The sequence below is a fragment of the Heloderma suspectum genome, chromosome 2 (assembly GCF_057233095.1).
Source record: "Heloderma suspectum isolate Gila_16-S chromosome 2, 16-S_ref, whole genome shotgun sequence".
Taxonomy (NCBI): Eukaryota; Metazoa; Chordata; class Lepidosauria; order Squamata; family Helodermatidae; genus Heloderma; species Heloderma suspectum.
This window is the reverse complement of record NC_139459.1, coordinates 338,561,115-338,579,930: the sequence shown is the minus strand read 5'-3', so window position 1 is coordinate 338,579,930 and position 18,816 is coordinate 338,561,115. Positions and strand designations below refer to the sequence as shown.

At 48.7% G+C, this 18,816-nt stretch overlaps 1 protein-coding gene across 1 annotated transcript in view; it reads left to right on the top strand.

The window, feature by feature from the left end:
• PLXNB1 (plexin B1) overlaps positions 1–18,816 on the top strand; it is a 184,922-nt gene that overhangs the window by 147,855 nt on the left and 18,251 nt on the right. The window contains exons 23-31 of the mRNA XM_084840675.1: positions 430–606; positions 2,689–2,837; positions 12,031–12,131; positions 13,198–13,415; positions 14,730–14,908; positions 16,554–16,620; positions 17,417–17,563; positions 18,053–18,233; positions 18,626–18,729. Coding sequence (XP_084696801.1) covers positions 430–606; positions 2,689–2,837; positions 12,031–12,131; positions 13,198–13,415; positions 14,730–14,908; positions 16,554–16,620; positions 17,417–17,563; positions 18,053–18,233; positions 18,626–18,729 — 1,323 coding nt within the window. The remainder of the gene's footprint in view (positions 1–429; positions 607–2,688; positions 2,838–12,030; positions 12,132–13,197; positions 13,416–14,729; positions 14,909–16,553; positions 16,621–17,416; positions 17,564–18,052; positions 18,234–18,625; positions 18,730–18,816) is intronic.

Genomic DNA, 18,816 nt, shown 5'->3' with positions numbered 1-18,816 from the left:
TTGACATGCATGTATTCTAGCCCTGCCATGCTTTACAGGAGATTTGGGGAGTCTCTTTCTCTCCAGTCTCTTCCTTACATAATTTGCTCTCCAACACCATCCCTGCTTCTGTGATAGCTGTCTTCTCACAGTGGGGATTGCCATACCTCCTTGCCTTGCACAGCCTTGCATTCGAGCACTAGCCTGGTCGCCACGAGCAAGAAGGAACTTCATGCAGACTAGTGAGCTGCCAGGCAGAGGAGTGACGGAGCGCTCCGTCCCTCTTCTGTACTCTACGTAGAAATGCAGCAGGCTGCTGCAGGAGCAACGGGGCATTCCATCTCTCTCCTGCCAGTCAGTCAGCCCCCACCAGGCCAGTAATAATTTTTTGCAGCCTAATAACTTTTGTGGGACTTGTTTACGAGGCTGGCCTTGTGTCCCTTCCTCCAGGGGGAGAATCTGGACCTGGCCATTAGCAAAGAAGAGGTGAAAGCCATGATTGGAGTTGGGGTCTGCTCGGTCAAGACCCTCACAAAGAACCACCTGTACTGCGAACCCCCCACTGAGCAACCAGCGCCTCAACACCGGGCCAAGCGGGAAGGCACAGAATCACTGCCAGAGTTCACAGTAAGGGGTGGATATTGGCACAGAGGAACTGGATTCAGGCGAAGGAGTGATTTGGGGGCACTGGAATAGGGGGGTGGGGCAGAGAAGAGGAATACTAAGATGAGGAGGGGGCAGTTAGAATGGGGTGGGTGAAGGAGGGATAATGATTTCTTTATAGTTCATCAGGGACCTCATGCCAGTGTTAAGGAGAGAATGCATTTTTAAAAGAGTTGTGTTGTTTTGGCTTTAAAAATTGCAGTTGTCAATAATCCATTCTATATTAGGGGAGGAGGGGGAAACAACAGGTATAGATGCTGTTCCTTTGATTCTCCCATGGAATTAACAATTTGTTTTAATAGGTTTTAATTGTGTAAGTTTTAATTGAATAAGAATAGCAGCAGCTTTGGAGTGGGGTACATCTGGGAGAGGGCATAGGAGGAAAGAGCTTAACACTCTCTCCCAAAGCAACATGCTCAGACACAAAGCAAAGGAGATCTTGTATCACCTGCTTTGCATCTAGTGTGGCACTCAGTTGTATTAGTTCAGTGGTGAATTCTAGCAAGGATATTATTTTGCTATACCCCTGCTCTATAGGAGTACCCCACGATTTTGTGAGCTTTTTGTTTGTTGTTGTTCAGTCGTTAAGTCGTGTCCGACTCTTTGTGACCCCATGGACCATAGCACGCCAGGCCTTCCTGTCCTCCGCTCTCCTCTGCTCTTCGCCAGTAGTATATTGGACACCTTCCAACCTGAGGGGCTCAACTTCCGGCGTCATCTCTTTTAGCCTTGTGATACGTTCCATGGGGTTTTCTTGGCAAGAATACTGGAGTGGGTTGCCATTTCCTTCTCCAGTGGACCGCATTTTGTCAGAACTCTCCGCCATGACCTGTCCGTCTTGGGTGGCCCTGCACGGCATAGCTTATGGCTTCACTGAGTTACACAAGCCCCTTCGCCACAACAAGGCAGTGATCCATGAATGGGAGCTTTTTGTTTAGTTGCATTTAAAAAAAATGAGAATGTTTAATTTTAAAAGGGGGTAAAAAGCAGCACAGTGTCGTCGTCGTGTTCCCCCCCCCCGGGGGCAAGGCTATTTTCATCCACCACCCATGTAGACCGGACGATGGGGGAATGTCAGACTATGATCAGTGAAAAGGGACTTACAAGAAGGAATGCAAAGTACTTGCAATAATTTTGCAAAAATGAGGCTGGTGCCCATTTGGGGTGATTGTGCTGAAAGGCAAGGTTGTTTGAGGAATTGCATCTTTGTAAATTCTGATATGGATGGACTTCATTGGCACCTCTCAGACCAAGGATGGGTATCATGTGCCCACCAAGATGCCCTACTCCTCCCACGTAATGAAACACACACACACAGTTTCTTACCAGCAGCTGGAATTGCTGTGAAATAGGTTCCTGTTGGTGCTGAAAATTGTGGGTTCAGAGGAGTTGTTTAGCGTGCTGGGGCTCAGACTCCACCTCTGCTTTGTACTTTGGGAGCCATTGTGTTCTCAGGAGAGCTTCTCAAATTGTCACATGTGCCCACGGCCCAATAAGGTTGCCTGCCCCTGTCCCAGACTAACCTGTGGAACAGTATGTGACTATCCCATTGGATTTCGCACTTCTCTGAATATTGCAGCGCTGTTCTTTGCTTGAAGAATATATCAAACACTTTTGAAATGCATGCTTTGAGATGAAACACATTCAGAGATCCGTACTTTGATGGTAAAATACATATTTCAAATACATATTTAACTACAAATATATATACAAAACCATTTTTTTAAAAAGTTGATTAATGTGGAAATGGGACAGGACAGACTTCTGAGGAAACAAATGTGAAAATGACAGAGACATGAAATTGACTGATCTGACTATTCCTACCAAAAGTTCCTTGTGACACATCAAGAGAATTATGACCTCTGCAACACCACTGATAACCCCCCTTGGGCACAAATCAGTCCAAGTCAACTTAAAAACAACAACCTACCATTGTCCATTGTCTGCAGCAGCAAGTTCCAGTGATCTCTGGTCTTCCAAGACAGAGTCTCCTCCTCCATCTCACCTTTGCCCAAGTTCACTTCTCCATCCTCTCACCCTCTGCAGGTGCAAATGGGGAACAAGAACTTCTGGCTGGGCCGTGTGCAATATGACACCGAGAGTCAGCTCACCTTCCCCCTGGAGGCCCAGATTGGCTTGGGTGTCGGGGCCTCCTTCGTTGCGTTGATCGTACTCATCATTGTCTTCATCTACAGGTGAGAAGTGGGTGGAGGGGGTGGGGGATTTGACCACAAGACTTTATTGCATCAGCCCAGTCAGGTATCACCCCCTGAATTTGAGGGAAGCCAGTTTGGTGATAGCCTGTTCTGTTTGGGAAAAAGGGGACCAGCTTTGCATTTGGGGAGCAGAGGAATTTGCTATTGAATGGTAGCCACTTCTTCATGGGACCTTTTCAGCGTGCGTAGAGCAGCAGGCACTTTGTAGTGCCTTTCCTTCTGCTTCCAGACTAGATAGCATTTGACGTTTGTAAAGTGCTTCATGTGCATTACCTAGCCATAATTGTTCACAACAACCCTATAAGATAGGCTAGTATTATTATCCACCATACTGCAGATGGGGAGGGCAGTAGGAAGGAACTGAGGCTGAGAGAGAGCGGCTTGCCTAAGGCTACCTACTGAGTTCATCATGGCAGGTGTGAGATTCAAACCGGGGGCTTCCTGATTTGTAGCTCAGTCTCTTAGCCACTATGCTACACTGGATGGGATCCTCTTCCCACGTCACTGGCACCTCCAAGGTTGAGAGAGGTGGCAGAAGGGATGCCCAACGGCTGTGCCTGCAGCTTGCCACTCCAAGCTCCATGCGTGGGGGAGGGACTTTAGCTCAGAGGCAGAGCATTTGCTTTGCAGTTCAGGGGTTCCCACATTCAGCCCCTGCATCTCCAGGGATTTAAAAAGCATCAGGTAGCAGGTGGTAATGGGAAAAGTCCCCAGCCTTCCCCAACCTCATGCCCTTCAGATGTTGTGGACTTCAATGCCCATCAGCCCCAGCCAGTATGGCCACTGGTCAGGAATGCTGGGAGTTGTGGTTCACATAATCTGGAAAGCACCGAGTTGGGAAAGGCTGCAGTAGGCAATACTAGACTAGATGGACAAATACTCTGACCCAGTGGCGGTGGGAATCACTGGTTGCGGGGGGGGTGCCCTGCCTCCGTGGAGAGAAAGAAATGTTTAAAGACAAGCCAGCGTGCACACAGCCCCTTTCTCTGTGCAGTGCCAGTGAATTCCCTTCCCCTGTATCACTGCTGCTTCAGCTGCCGCCCACTCTTCGGTACGCAGGCGCCAGCTTCACTTCCTTCTCCTGTCCATGCGTGCATAGCACACAAGCGCAGAACCTCCCCAGCAAGCGGGGGAAACATGGAGGAGGCCTGGGCTGGAAGGCGACTTTACCAGGCACTCCTCCCCATATGGCAGAAAAATAATGGGGAAAAATAGAGAATTGGCAGGGCCCAGCAGCCCCTCGCCAATCCAAGCAATGTTGGAGGGGGGTGGGGCAGAATGGACGGTGGCAAGGCCACGCGGGCCAGTTAGGATTGCTGTGGACAGTCAAGGGAGGGGCCTCAAACCAGAGCAGTGCAGCAGCAGGCAGCACAGATCATAGTGGAGAGAGAAACCAGTGCCCCACCATTTAGTAGGTGTAAATGATATCTTTGTTTTTTTACCTTAGTGTAAATGTGCAGGGGCCTAATCCAGATCAGGGGAGTTTCAAACCTTCCTACCCAGAACTTTTGTTTCCCTAAATTCCCCTCCCTCCCAACTTAAAAAAAGAGGAAAAAAATCAATTTCTGCCATTTTGCTTTACTTTAGCGCAAGTGCATAGGGGCCTGATCTGGATTGGGACCCCCACACAGAGGATGGGGAATTTTAAACCTTCCCACCCAGCTACTCTCCCCCCACCCCTTGCAGGGGCTAAAAAATTACCTATGGAATTAAGGGGGAGGGGGAGGGGAGTTGCTGGATGGGAAGGTTTAAAGACAAAACACCTGTTTGTGGGGGAATGATCAAGTTCTCCTGTCCCCCAGGTCATTTGCTACTGGGAAAATGCTCTCCTCTGTGCACTTCACTGAAAGTTTCTTCATTATTTATTTTTATTTATTTTATTTATTTCATTTTTATACTGCCCAATAGCCAAAGCTCTCTGGGCGGTTCACAAAAATTAAAACCAAATGGCACAAAATAAAACAATTTAAAATATATAGAACGTTAAAACCACAATATAACAATACAACCACAATAAAACCTAGCAGCAGTTCAGGAATTTAAAATACAGATTTAAAACAGCAAAGCTAAAAGTCTAGAAAGCTAAAATGCCTGGGAAAATAAAAAGGTCTCTACCTGGCACCAAAAGAAATACAATGTAGGTGCCAGGTGAACCTCACTAGAGAGCTCATTCCACAGCCGGGGTGCCACAGCAGAAAAAGCCCTCCTCCTAGTAGCCACCCACCTCACTTCCTTTGGCAGGGGCTCATGGAGAAGGGCTGCTGAGGATGATCTTAAGGTCCGGGCAGGCACATATGGGAGGAGGCGATCCTTCAGATAACCTGGCCCCAAGCTGTTAGGGCTTTGAATGTTAATACCAGCACTTTGAATTGGGCCTGAAAATGGACTGGCAGCCAGTGCAGCTGAAAAATGAGCTTGCTGGCCAGTCCCTGTTAACAATCTTGCTGCCTTATTTTGGATCAGCTGAAGTTTCCGGACTGTTTTCAAAGGTAGCCCCACGTATAACGCATTGCAGTAGTCCAGATGAGAAGTTATCAGAGCATGGATAACTGTAGCTAGGCTATCTCTGTCCAGATAAGGGCGTAGTTGGTATACCAGCCTAAGCTGATAAAAAGTGCCCCATGCCACTGAGTTTACCTGTGCCTCAAGTGACAGGTCTGGGTCCAAGAACACCCCCAAACTATGAACGTGATCCTTTAGGGGGAGGGCAACTGCCTCTAGAACAGGTTGAATATCACCTAACTGAGCAGATGAACCACCCACTAACAGTACCTCCATCTTGTCTGGATTGAGTTTGTTTATTGGCCCTCATCCAGTCCATTGCCATGCCCAGGCACTGATTCAGAACAGCCACTGCCTCACCTGGGTTTGATGAGAAAGAGAGGTAGAGCTGGGTGTCATCCGCATATTGATGGCACCTCAGCCCACACCTCTGGATAACCTCCCCCAGCAGTTTCATGTAGATTTTAAACAGCATGGGGGATAAAATAGAGCCCTGTGGAACCCCATGGTGTAGTTGCCATGGCACAGAGTAATAATCCCCCAGCACCACCTTCTGGAATCGGCCATCCAAGTAGGAGTGGAACCACGGCAGTGCAGTGCCTCCAATTCCCAACCCAGACAACCTATCCAGAAGGATACCATGGTCGATGGTATCGAAAGCCGCTGGGAGGTCCAGGAGAATCAACAGGGTCGCACTCCCCCTGTCCCTCTCCCGGCAGAGGTCATCCTACAGTGCCACCAAGGCAGTTCCCATTCCAAAACCAGGCCTGATGCCCGATTGAAATGGATCTAGATAATCCGTTTCATTCAAGAGTGCCTAGAGCTGTCCTGCAACCACCCGCTCAAGCACCTTGCCCAGGAAGGGGATGTTGGCCACTGGCCTATAATTGTTAACATCCTCCAGTTCTAGGTTAGGCTTTTTCAGGAGTGGTCTGATTACCACCTCTTTTAAAAAGGCTGGCACCACTCCATTTCTCAAGGAGGAATTTACAACCTCCTGGACCCAGCCAGACATCCCCTCCTTGTTTGATGTAATACGCCATAAAGGGCAAGGGTCAAGCACACAAGTGGTCAATCAGACTTGGCCAAGCACCTTATCTGCATCCTCAGGCCTCAGTAACTGAAACTCATCCAATGAAACTGGACCAGACAGTGCTCTGAACGCCTCTGCCAATGGAACTGCATTAATGGTGGTGTCCAATTCATGACGAATGCGAGCGACTTTATCTTCAAAGTGCCGTGCGAACTCGTCATAGTGTGCCACCGAGGGTTCCACCATCTCTCTCCCTGGGCCAGAATGTAACAGGCCGTGAACCACTCGGAAAATCTCCGCTGGACGACACTGAGAAGATGCAATGCTGGTGGAAAAGAACTGTCTCTTTGCCACCCTCACCGCCACAGAGTCGGCTCGATAGTGAGGTCTTACCTGTGTTCAGTCAGACTCAGCACGAGTTTTCCTCCACCTGCGTTCTAGCCGTCTCCCCTCTTGCTTCATTGCCCTCAGCTCAGGTGTATGCCAAGGAGCTGGCCAGGCTCTGCTCAGAAGGAGAGGGCGCTTGGGCGCGATCGTGTCAACCGCCCGAGCCATCTCTGCATTCCACAGAGCGACCTGGGCTTCGACAGGAGCACCAGCCATACCAGCAGGAAAATCCCCCAGAGCCCTCTGGAATCCATCGGAATCTGTTAGCCTCCAGGGGCGGACCATTTTAATAGGTCCCCCACCCTTGCAGAGGGGGAAGGCTGCCAGGAGTCTAAACCTCAACAGGAAGTGATCTGACCATGACAAAGGGACAGATGTTAATCCCTCCACATTCAGATCACCATCCTCCTGCCCAGTCAAAAAACCCAGATCAAGTGTGTGTCCTTTTATATGCATTGGGCCAATGACATGTTGGGACAGCCCCATGGTTGTCATGGTGGCCATGAAGTCCTGAGCCACCCTAGATACAGCAGCCTCGGCATGGAAGTTGAGATCCCCCAGGACCATCATCCTAGGAGTCCTCAACACAGAGACCATCTCCATCAGCTCAGGCAGGGAGTCTGATGGGCAGCAGGGTGGGCGGTACACCAACAGAATCCCTAATCTGTCCCGGGTACCCAACACAAGGTACAAACACTCACGATCTGTACTCGAATGAGCAGGAAGCCTAGAGAGGGAGATTGAATTCCTATAGACCATGGCAACCTCCCCTCCCCAACCCTCAAGTTGGTGTTGGTGCTGCACTGAGTACCCAGGAGGGCACAGCTGGGAGAAGGTGACCCCTCTCATTTCCCCCACCCAGGTCTCAGTAATACATACTAGGTCAGCCCCCTCATCCACAATCAAATCATGGATAAGGGAGATTTTATTTTGGGCTGACCTGGCATTCAGCAGCACCACCACCACCAGACCCAAGGGCAGACTGGTAAGGCTGCCAGGAACCATCAGGTTGGGGGAAGAACCAGAAGAGGGAACAGCTGTTAGGTGTGTAGCCCCTCTTCTCCTCAGCTGGCCTGTTAATCCCCCAGTGCCATACCTCCCCCTGCCCATGACCACAGTTATGGTGGCACCTCCCCGACCCCCTGAGTTGCTTAATAGTCCTCCCAGGCAAATATTAAAATGTTAAGATATAAAGTCTACAACAATATAAAAAAATATAAAAGGTAAAAGAGAACAGCAGCTAAAAAGGAGCAGATAAAACCTACGTTTGCCCCTTTCTCCCTGGTATTTAAAGCTGCTGCCCTCTGCTGCTGCTATTTGCTGCTGGTATCTGTGGCTGCTGGTGTCTCTGGAGAGGCAGTGGGTGGGTCTTCATGTGCTGTTTCATGCGTCTCCAAGTGCGATGCTAACTGCGCACTTAGCGTCACACTTGGCGCAACCCCGCCTTAAGTACCTGTTTGGCAGGGGCAGAACCAGGCTCAGGGTCCACCTGGTGCAGCTGGCTGGTCCTCCTTCCCCACAAGCTCCTTCCCCAGCAGCCTCTGGCAGCCCCGCCTTAAGTACCTGCACAAAGCACCATATGCCCATAAGGATGCTGATTTTTTTTTCTTCCTTCCAGCCCCCCAAGCCTCATGACATGCTGGAGTGCCCCTGACCTTTGGGAGCTTGCAGGGTGTGCAGGAGGTCTGCTGACAGAAAGGGACATGCTTCACCACTTGCTCAGCTCCTGTGTTAATTGTTAAGTGCTAAAGGGGGGGGGGGGGTTTCCAATCCGCTAAATTGCTGTATTTTGTCTTTGCTCTCCTCTCACTGCTTTCTCAGCTGTTGTTTCTTAAGAAAGTGTGAAACTGGCATGGGAGATAGAGAATGGAGAGGAAAGAGATGATGAATAGGGAATGGACATTCTGCTCTGCTAAATCAATGTAGCTGAGTTTGAACTTCTGTCAGTTCTCTCTTAGTTGCTGTAAGTTTTAGCTTAGCAAAAAAACCAGTGCTGAGTTCCCTGTGCTTCTTTGCTTCTGAGTAAACATGCATAGAAGTCAGCTTCTTTGCTGGATTGGGTGGATGCACGCCCATTGTTTGCTCCTGGTAAGCATGCAAAAAAGGGTGCTGAGTTCCCTGTGCCTCTTTGCACGTGCATAGAATTCAGCTGCCTTACTTGGTGGGGTGGGGGTTGTGCTTCTCTTGCTTGCTCCTGACTCTCTCCACCATCAGCTAGAAGGTAGGGTGTTTTTTTTAAATAAAGATTGGGTGATGGTGGTGATGGAGTTGGGGTTAGGGTTATCTCCATGTGATTGCTTTATTTACAATCTGTTTTTTTGTAATCTATCTTCTTTGGAGTTTGGGCTCTCTTTTTTTACAGCCATTCTGTGATGCTTGAGTTCTGTTTTTCTAATGTATATTTATGCCTTGCATACCCCTCAGGGTTTTTTCTTATGCCTTGGGATCTGAGTTCTCTGCAGACCACTGTGGGCTCAAAAGGAGTGCTTTAATTCTGCTGTTTGGGTCAGAGGACCTCCCTAGCTTTCAGGTTTGCCCCAACGATAATTGGCTTCTAGATTTTAAAGCATTTTTCCCCATTTTGGGCTGCTCTGTGGATGTTGAAAGAGGTGGATTTTGGATGCTCAGAAGTTGTCAGTCACGATTACTCGCAAATATTCCAGCCTTTCTTACTTGTGAGAAGAAATTTATAAGATGGATTTTTGTACTGTGCTGCTTCTCACTTCTGAGTTGTTATAGAGAAGGGTGGCTGTGGGGATGTTCAGTGGAAGAGGTAGATTTTGGATGCTGAGGACATTATTGTTTTTCTGTTATTACAACAATATGCCAAAGGAGTGGGTTTATGATGTTTCAGAACTTGCTGCTGAGTTCCAGAGGGCGTTTTTCTGTGTGGCTCAGAGGATATAATCCTCATCTTGTTTGGTGTGTGGATTCTCCCCCACTATTTTGTACTCATGATCTTAAAGTCAGTTGATTCTCTGTGCAATGGGAGTTGTTGTCAGAACAGGAGAATGTGGGTCCAAAATGGTGCTTTTGTGTAGCTGTGTGAATTCCCTCCTGATTTACACTCATTATTTTAAAGTGCATGTACCCAAGTTTCCCCTTTCTGTGGTATGGGTTGCTGGCTGCTGGGGACTCAAAAGACTGCTCTGCCTCTAGTGACCCCTTGACTGCACCCCTGCTAACCCTTCTGTCTGGCCCCCTGTCCAGCTGTAGTGGGCGTGAGCTTCCATTGCTCTGACCCAGTATGAGGGCACCTTCCAACACCACTGCCTGCACCTCTGTAATATGCATGGCACAACAGCCATGTGTATATTAGCATTCCGAATAGCGCACACACAAATAAATACGCACAGCAGTTGCACGTGAGCATGTGCATATCCTGACCCCTTTTCCCATGCCAACAGCTCAAGCCTCTGGGTACGCTATGGTGGGAAGGGGGGACCAGTCCTCTCCCACCTTCCATGCTCCTGTTCTGGACCTCCTTGCAAGGTCTAGCTCTCAAATGAAGATCATGGGTTGTATTGCTTTGGTTTTACTCTGTTTTACACTTAAGGTTCGTATATTGTGTTGTTGTATTACTATGTTGTATTACATTACTATGTTGTTGTATTTTATGGTTTCAAGTTTTGTTTTGTGAACTGCCCAGAGAAATTCAGCTATTGGGCAGTACAGAAATGTAATTATTAATAAAATAATAATTGCATCCAATGGTGTTGGAAGAGAACCACTGTTGAAACGTACTTCCCCTTCCCCCCTGCAGCCCACCCCCCCAATCTGCTCCAGAGTTGTTGAACTCTGAGCCTGAGAGAGAGCAGAGGACAAGGAAGTCCTGTCACATTAGGGTTGGATCCAACCCAATGTCCCAGAAAAAAACGTATTGCGTCAAAAAGACAGGCCGCTTATCTGTAACTGTAGTTCTTCAAGTGGTCATCTTGGCATTCATACATACAGGCTCTGTGCCAGTTGTGGCCTTGGAGCTGAGAAAAACCCTGGGTATCAAATATTGATATTGACACTGAAGTGGGGACGGTGGATGGGTTGTGTGAATGCACAGACGATCACTCGAAGAAATGCAGTTACAGGTAAGCACCTGTTTTTCTTCTTTGTGGTCTCTGTGCATCACGCATATGGGCGAATACCAAGCTGGCTTAGCGAAGATAAAACCACACATCCAAAGGAGCAGTCTGCTCAAGCTCAAACCTCTAGGCAATAATGTCAAATGGATGTTGATGGTTTTGAACAGGTTGCTGCCTGGCAAAGCTCTGGTAAAGACATTCCCTTTCCAAATGCTACTGATGTAGCAACCCCACAGGTTGAATGTGCCCTGACCAGCCCTGACAGTTCGAGTCCAGCAATTACATATGCCAGTTTTATGGCCTGCACAACCCAAGATGCAAGTCACTGTGGAGAAAGTGGGAGGCCTCTGTAGCATACTCCGTAATGATGGAGTTTGGAGGGAGATGGGAAAAGGAAACCTGCACCTCTCTCCTGGACTTGGTACATGGACTCCAGTCGCTTGAATGTAGGTGTCATCGATGATGGACTTCCCACGACTGCTGTAGTGTCTGCAGTAGTGCTGGCAAAAATGGTACAGCCACCGGTGTCGACAGTTCGGTATAGACAGCATTGAACAAAATCGTAAAATAGTTTAGAAAGACGAGAGAATTTCCCAGCAAGGCATCCACAATGGCGATCAAAAGAGAACTTAGAGAATAGGCAGGAACCCACTGGGGCATGTGCACTGGGATGGGAGGGGGAAGGGTTCCCACCAAAATTCCTCAGCTATGGAAGTTTCCTGAAATGGGGCTCCAGGCAGGCACAGAGCCCATATGTGTGATGCTCAGAGACCATGAAAAAGAACTCTGCATTTTTAAAAACCCTGTTCCAACTTGGAATTCAAATGTTTTGCAGTCTATATCTTCCTGCATTTCCTTGTTTGTTGATTGCCCTTTTCTCAAACCTCTACCGTCCCCCCCGCAATTCCCCTGCACCCTCTCCATTACTCCAAATTCTGGAAAAACCCACTCAGCAATCCACAAAAAATCCCCAAAATCATCCAGAAGTTTAGATTATGAGTTGTATACTGTGTACATTTTACATTTTAGTCCAGCTACCCAGTTTTGGTTTTGTGATTGCAAAAATTGGTGTGATTCGCTAGCAGAGAAATCAAGAGCCAGGCTGGGAACAAAAGGATCAACTTCACTAAAAATAAACAAACAAAAAAGCAAATCTTTCCTTTCTTTCCAGGAGGAAGAGCAAACAGGCCCTGAGAGATTACAAAAAAGTTCAGATCCAGCTTGAAAATCTGGAAACCAGTGTCCGGGACCGGTGCAAAAAAGAATTCACAGGTGTGAGGAGTGGAGGACACAGCCTGGCCTCTGCAGATGTGGCATCCTTTTAAGGCTAAAGCATTAAGGCAGCCTTCCCCAACCTGGCGCCCCCCTGATGTGTTGGATCACAACTCCCATCACCCCCAGCTAGCTGACTGGGATGGTGTGGGTTGTAGTCCAACACATCTGGAGGGCATCAGGTTGGGGAAGGCTGCTTTAAGGAGTTGCTTTCTTTCCTGCATCAGGGCTGCTGATCTGTTCTAATTAAGGCTGCTGTGTTAGGCAAGTGAACCCACAGAGCTGAGCAGTGTCAGTTCTGGTGGGGCAGCTCTCCCCTTTGAACTGTAAGACTGGAGGGAACCTCGGGGGAGCCCTCCCCAAGGCAAGAAAAAATAGTTCCACCTTCCTTGGGTGTACTTAAGACAAAAGCAAAGACAGCAGGTTTAGCAGCAGGGGAGAGGCCATGGCTCCGTGGCAGAGCATGTGCTTTGCATGCAGAAGTTCCATGGTTCAATCAAGGGCATCTCCAGTTAGAAAAGCATCAGGTAGCAGGTGATGATGGGAAGGACGTGAGACTTGGAGGGCTGCTGCCAGTCTGAGTAGTAGAGAATTAGGGCTTTTCTACATGAGGCATTTATCGTGCACTCATCATTCCCTACTCACGGTTGTTTACGGGTTCTTTGGATGATGACATGACCCTCCAGTTTCACTTCTGTTTGTAAACAGCACTTTTGGTGAATTTTTTTAGAACAGGGAAAACGTTACATTTAATTGTAAAAGTGAATGAAAATGTCCTTTTATGTATTTATGCTATTTTGCTCTACCACAGTGCCACCTAGAGGTTATGTAGCAGAAAAGCAGGGAAGGAAACGCTCCTCATGTAGTGCTCGGATCTCAATTCTGCAACGAAACCGAAAGTAGATAAACAGCCAATTAACAGGCTTGTGTAGACAAGCTCTTAGTCTTCCCCCGGTATAAGGCAGCTTCCTTTAGTTTCCTATATTCCCAACACTCCTGTCCTTTTGGGGGAAGGGAGGCCTCTCAGACCCTTTCCCCATAATATGGGCACTTCCTTTCTTTCCAGACCTCATGACGGAGATGATGGATCTCACTAGTGACTTGGTTGGCACTGGGATTCCCTTCTTGGATTACAAGACCTATGCAGAACGCATCTTCTTCCCGGGTCACCGCGAGTCGCCATTACAAAGGGATCTGGATGTGCCAGAATGTCGGAGGCAGACAGTCGAACAGGGCTTGGTGCAGCTTTCCAATCTCCTCAACAGCAAGCTCTTTCTCACCAAGGTATGTTTTAGATTTAAAAAATGTCTTCAATAAATAATAAAAACAGGCAAATCACACATAATTACAATTCTACCAGGCAGGGCTCAGGAGGCCAAAGTCATGCGAAAGAGCACAGAATATGTCCATGAGGGCAAAATCCCTGATGTGACGCATTAAGGCAAGTTTTTAGCCCTCATTATTGCAGAGAAGAATTGGAAAGCTCACTGGCTGTTTGTCTAATAAGTTTTGCTACACCTCTGTAGCCTCTTGGAGAGACAGAAATTAGAACAGTGTTAAAAGTGTGGTAGGTGCCGGTGCAGTTGGACTTGCTACTTAGGGTTGTTATTTCAGCAGGGAAAAGGAAACCTACAGGTGTATTTTTACTCTGAGGTAAAATGGTGGCAGAGCAGAGGCACTTTTATCCAAATTTCAGTTGTCTTAAATCAGGCGTGGGGAAACTCACTCAGCCTGAGGGCCAAATTCAGTTTTGGAGAAGCTCTCGGTGAGCACATTCCAGAGGTGGGCATGGCCAAAAGCAAAATGGGCAGGGCCAAAATGCCAGCATATTTTAGCTTGAAGCTCTTAGGAGGGGCATCTCAACCTTTTATAATGGAGGGAAACGGCACAAAAGCCAGGAAACGAACAAACCATCAGTAGTTGTGGGAAAGGGGGTGGGGCCAGTGGAAGATGGCATGGTCATCTGGGAAATCCTAAAGGGCCAAATTGAGATCCCTGGAGGGCTGGATTTGCCTCCCAATCCTGAGGTTGCCCACCCCTGCCTTAGATGATAGCTATCAGTACCACAGGGTAGATACAATCAAGCTGTTTAAAAAAAACACCCTCACACCTTCAATGAATGCATGAGGGAGTTGTGGGGAATCACCCGATAACTGCTCCTGTTGCACGCTGATGTGACCCATGCTCCCTGGCAGTTATGTCTGGCATTAGTGAGGAAGGGGCCCTATGCACATACGGCTGTACGCACGTAGATTCCTGGTTGCCGGGCCATGGGTGCATTTCCATTCCCCGTTCACCATGTGTTTATCAACACCCACAGAATCTCTGAAATCTCCTAGTCCTTCAGGAGCGGCGAGCCTCAGATTCAGTTGTGTTCCTGTCCATTTCTTCATCCGTCTCCTTGCCATTCCCTCACAGCTCTTCTCAATTTGGCCCCACCCTGCGTTTGATGTTTTTATGGGGAAAAGTGAGGTGCCGACTTACACGTGTGTTTGGAGGGGTGACCCACCAACCAGTAGAAATGGCCATTCTGGTCTCCAGCCAAGAAGGGATTGCCTAACGCAACACTGCCGTGTGTCGTCCTCTCCCTTTGTCCAGTTTATCCATACCCTGGAAATCCAGCGCACGTTCTCTCCGAGGGACCGGGCCTATGTTGCCTCACTGCTCACAGTCTCGTTGCATGGGAAGCTCGAGTACTTCACAGACATCCTCAAGACGCTCCTGAATGACTTGGTGGAGCAGTATGTGGCCAAGAACCCCAAGCTGATGCTGCGAAGGTGAGAGACCTGGGCAGGAGAAACAAGTTGAGGGAATCAGGCGAATTCATGGAGGATAAGGCTGCTAGTCACAATGGCTCTATGCTACCTCTAGGATTGGAGGCAGGCTGTTGCTGGAGAAGGTAACTGCTCTCAGGTCCTACTTGTGGGCTTCCTACAGGCACAGTGGGAAGCACTATGCTGGAGTAGAAAGGCCTTTGGTCTGATTCTTTTTTTCTGTTTTTAAGCTGAACCACTTTTTCTGTAACAGAAGGAGCTTTTGGTGGATCTAGCTGTTTGCACAATCCCAGGAGCAGGGAGGGGATGAACACAGGTGAACCTGGTATGAATGCTGGCTGTACACAAGAACTTCAGAAGAGCCTTACTGGATCAGGTCAAAGGCCCATCTAGTCCAGCATCCTGCTTCTCACAGTGGCCAACCGGATGCCTGTAGGAAGCCACCCCCTACCCCACCCTGGTGTTTGCCCGCCAGGAAATTGGTATTCAGGGGCATATTGCCTCTGAACCTGGGAAGGCAAGACAAAGACTAGGTTTGGATGACATGCTGTGGTTCGTTGTGGGTTATTTAACCTGCTCACCCCACTCGGGGGGTTGTTGTGTCATGTGAACCCAGTGAGCATGGGTTATGCAAGGGTTTAAAAACCTCACATAATCCATGCTCACTGGGTTCACATGACACGACAACCCCCAAGCAGGGGATTGCATATTCAAAATGGCGGCTGCATGCACCTCACACACGCCACAGCCTCACCATGGGTTAAATAATCCACGGTGGGCTGTCATGTACTGCAAACAGCCCCAGGGCCTTTTCTGTAACAGCACCCATCATGGAGTTCTGTCCCTAAGGAGGTGAGACGATTCCCACCCCTGATGGCATTTAGGCAGGCAGTTGAAAATATTTTTATTCCACCTGGCTTTCAGTGGTGTGTGTGTGTGTGTGTGTGTGTGTGTATAAAACTGAATACTCCTCCTTTTGATTTAAAGGATTTTGTTTTAATTTTTGTTACTTAGTGTGCTTTGTGCTGGTTTTGATTTTTTTTTTTGTACGTAACTGCTTTGGGGACTCTTCTTAGGGCTGAAAAAATACTTTTAATAAATAAATAAAACAAATAAAACAGTAGCCATCAGTCTTCCATGAATTTGTCTAATCCCCCTTTTTAAAGCCCTCTAAACCAGTGGACATGGCTACACCTTGAAGCTGCAAGTTCCATCATTAATGTATACTTAACCTAAGAAGAGCCGTACTGGATCAGACCAAAGACCTTTCTAGTCCAGCTTTCTGTTCACACAGTGGCCAACCAGTGGGAAGCCCTCAAGCAGGACACGAGGGCAACAGCAAACCAGATAGAACAGCAGCAGCATTCAAAAGACAGTGTTAATATCCCCCAGTCTCTCAACTTCAGAATGTTTTGTTTTTAAAGGTGTGTCCTAAATATCTTTTCTGGGTATCAGGAGTAGAGGCCTTTCACAACTGTTTTGGGATATGGCTGGGGTAGGGAATATGTGGCCTCTCCAGTGTTGTTGGACTGCAACTCCCATCCGCCCTAACCAGCATAGCCAATGGAGGGCTGCATGTTCCCCATCCCTGGGAGGCGGGCTGCCTTCAGAAGGGACAGGATCTTAACAAACCTGGGTTCTCTTTCAGGACTGAAACAGTGGTTGAGAAGTTGTTGACCAACTGGATGTCCATCTGTCTCTATGCATTTGTAAGGGTAAGACCTCCACCTTGCCAGGCATAGGAAGAGGAAGTCGAGGTGGCCTGCCATGTCCTGCTAGAACTATGCTCCCCCCGTCACTTCCATTACCTCCTAATGCCCGTCCCAGTGAGGGTGGAGCCCTCTGTTGAAGCTCTTGATGAAGCCACAGGAGAGGCACAGGAAGACTTCTAGGGCTCTCAGTGTCCTCTCATGTGATAAGGGTGGCAAGAGCAGGTGAATAGGACTCTGAGTTGATCTTGGATCTGGGACCAAGACGTTGAAGCTAGGTTTTGCTGCCACTGTGTTAAGAGTTGGATGTCAAGACACAGTGGGAACATGTGTGCTTCAGAACTGTGAAATATGGATCCATACAATCCCTCATTTGGGGGCACTAGCACCTATGCCAAGTCCAGGACATTTTCGGTACTGACATTTGCAGGCCAGCCGCTTGTTACATCAGCTTTTACTCAGCCCTGAATTATGATGAACTCATGGGTGTAAGTCTAATCATTAGCCTTCCACCTTTTTTCAGATCTGGCACCAGTCTTGAGCCCAGATGTGCATTTTGGGAGCCACTTCTCAAATTTGTACCATGCATTTGTATGGTGGTAGTGCTGCTGGAGTAACCCAGCTAAGGTCGGGCTGGGACCAACCCACCAGTTGACGATCAGGGGCCTGAGTGACCGTTCCCCAGAATGTGGCTCAGATTCTACAATTTCTGTGGATGCGGCTGGGATGGGCCAGGATAGCAGGTGGAAACTCCATAGCTTTTGGGGTATGGCTGATGAGGCCTTCTCTGTTTCTCCGCTAGGACTCTGTTGGGGAGCCCCTCTACATGCTCTTCCGAGGTATCAAGCACCAAGTAGACAAGGGGCCAGTAGACTGGGTGACAGGGAAAGCGAAGTACACTCTGAATGACAACCGCCTTCTCCGAGAGGACCTGGAATATCGCACACTGGTGAGAGCTGCTGAAGGTCTTGCTGGGAAAAAGCTAGAGCCCGTCTTGGGCCTCCCCTCAGCTGCAGGCTTCTAGCCACCCACAGGGCCCAGGCCACCTCTTCCAGCTCTCTATCCAATCCCTGGTAGGATTGCCCCAACTGTACCGCAGGATACACATGCGATGAATAAAGATGACTGAAGCAGGGCAAGGGGAGCATTTTCAGGGGAACGTAAGTGAACAACAGGGGAAGGATTAAGTACCCCCCTCCACCCACTAATTCTCCATTTCAAAGGGCTCCCACCAACTCCTGCACTAGTGTAGCAAGGGTAACACAGTGTTGTGAATCCTGTCTAGTTCTGCCCAGTGGCCTGAGGCCCTTTGCACCAGTTGTGATCTGTTTGCTTGTGTCAATATGGCACCGGGGGGTCATCTGTAGCAGTTAGCACGTGGCTGCAAGGAGAAGGTGGAGAAGTGGAGAGCAGCTTGGCTTGGCGTTTTGTTTTTCAGACCTTAACTGCCTTGGCTCAAGCTGGGAGCACCATGGGAGGAGGAACAGAGAGTGCCCAGGGGGTAGTGGTGAAGGGACTGGACTGTGACACCATCACCCAGGTGAAGGAGAAGATCCTTGACCAGATCTACAAAGGGACACCTTACTGCCACCGGCCAGATCCAGACTCGCTTGACTTGGGTGAGTGGAATACCAGGCTCGGGCCCTGGAAAAGGCAGCTATTACTGTGGAATATGGTGCAATATAGTACTCTAAGGGGAAACCCACCTCTCTGCCTCCCACCTTTGCAGCTCTGTGCCACTCCCCCTCCCTGGCTCCCTATGTTCAGGCCATCTTTTACCAAACCCTGTAGCAACGATGTTCCCCTTCCATTTCCGGGTCAACCCAAGTTAGGCCACAGGAAACCATTGTGGGGAGACAATGCCGACAGGGTAATGGTGTAACATTGGAGGTCATGGCGCACAGGGCAAGTGTCTTCCTCTCCTCCCTAAAAGGTTCAGAGGTGCTGGCCTCTGCTCTGTGATGCTCTCAAACCTGGTTCTTGTTTTGCTTTTCTGTGTCTGGTGTGCTAGAGTGGAGATCAGGGCTGGCTGGGCACCTCATCCTTTCTGACGAGGATGTGACTTCTGTCGTCCAGGGCAACTGGAAGCGTCTCAACACACTGCAACACTACAAGGTCAGGAAGGAGTTCGCTTGCTTGCTTTTTGTCTTCCCTGCAGTGGATGGCTTGGCTTAGTGCACAAGTTGCCTCAAGTGATTTTGC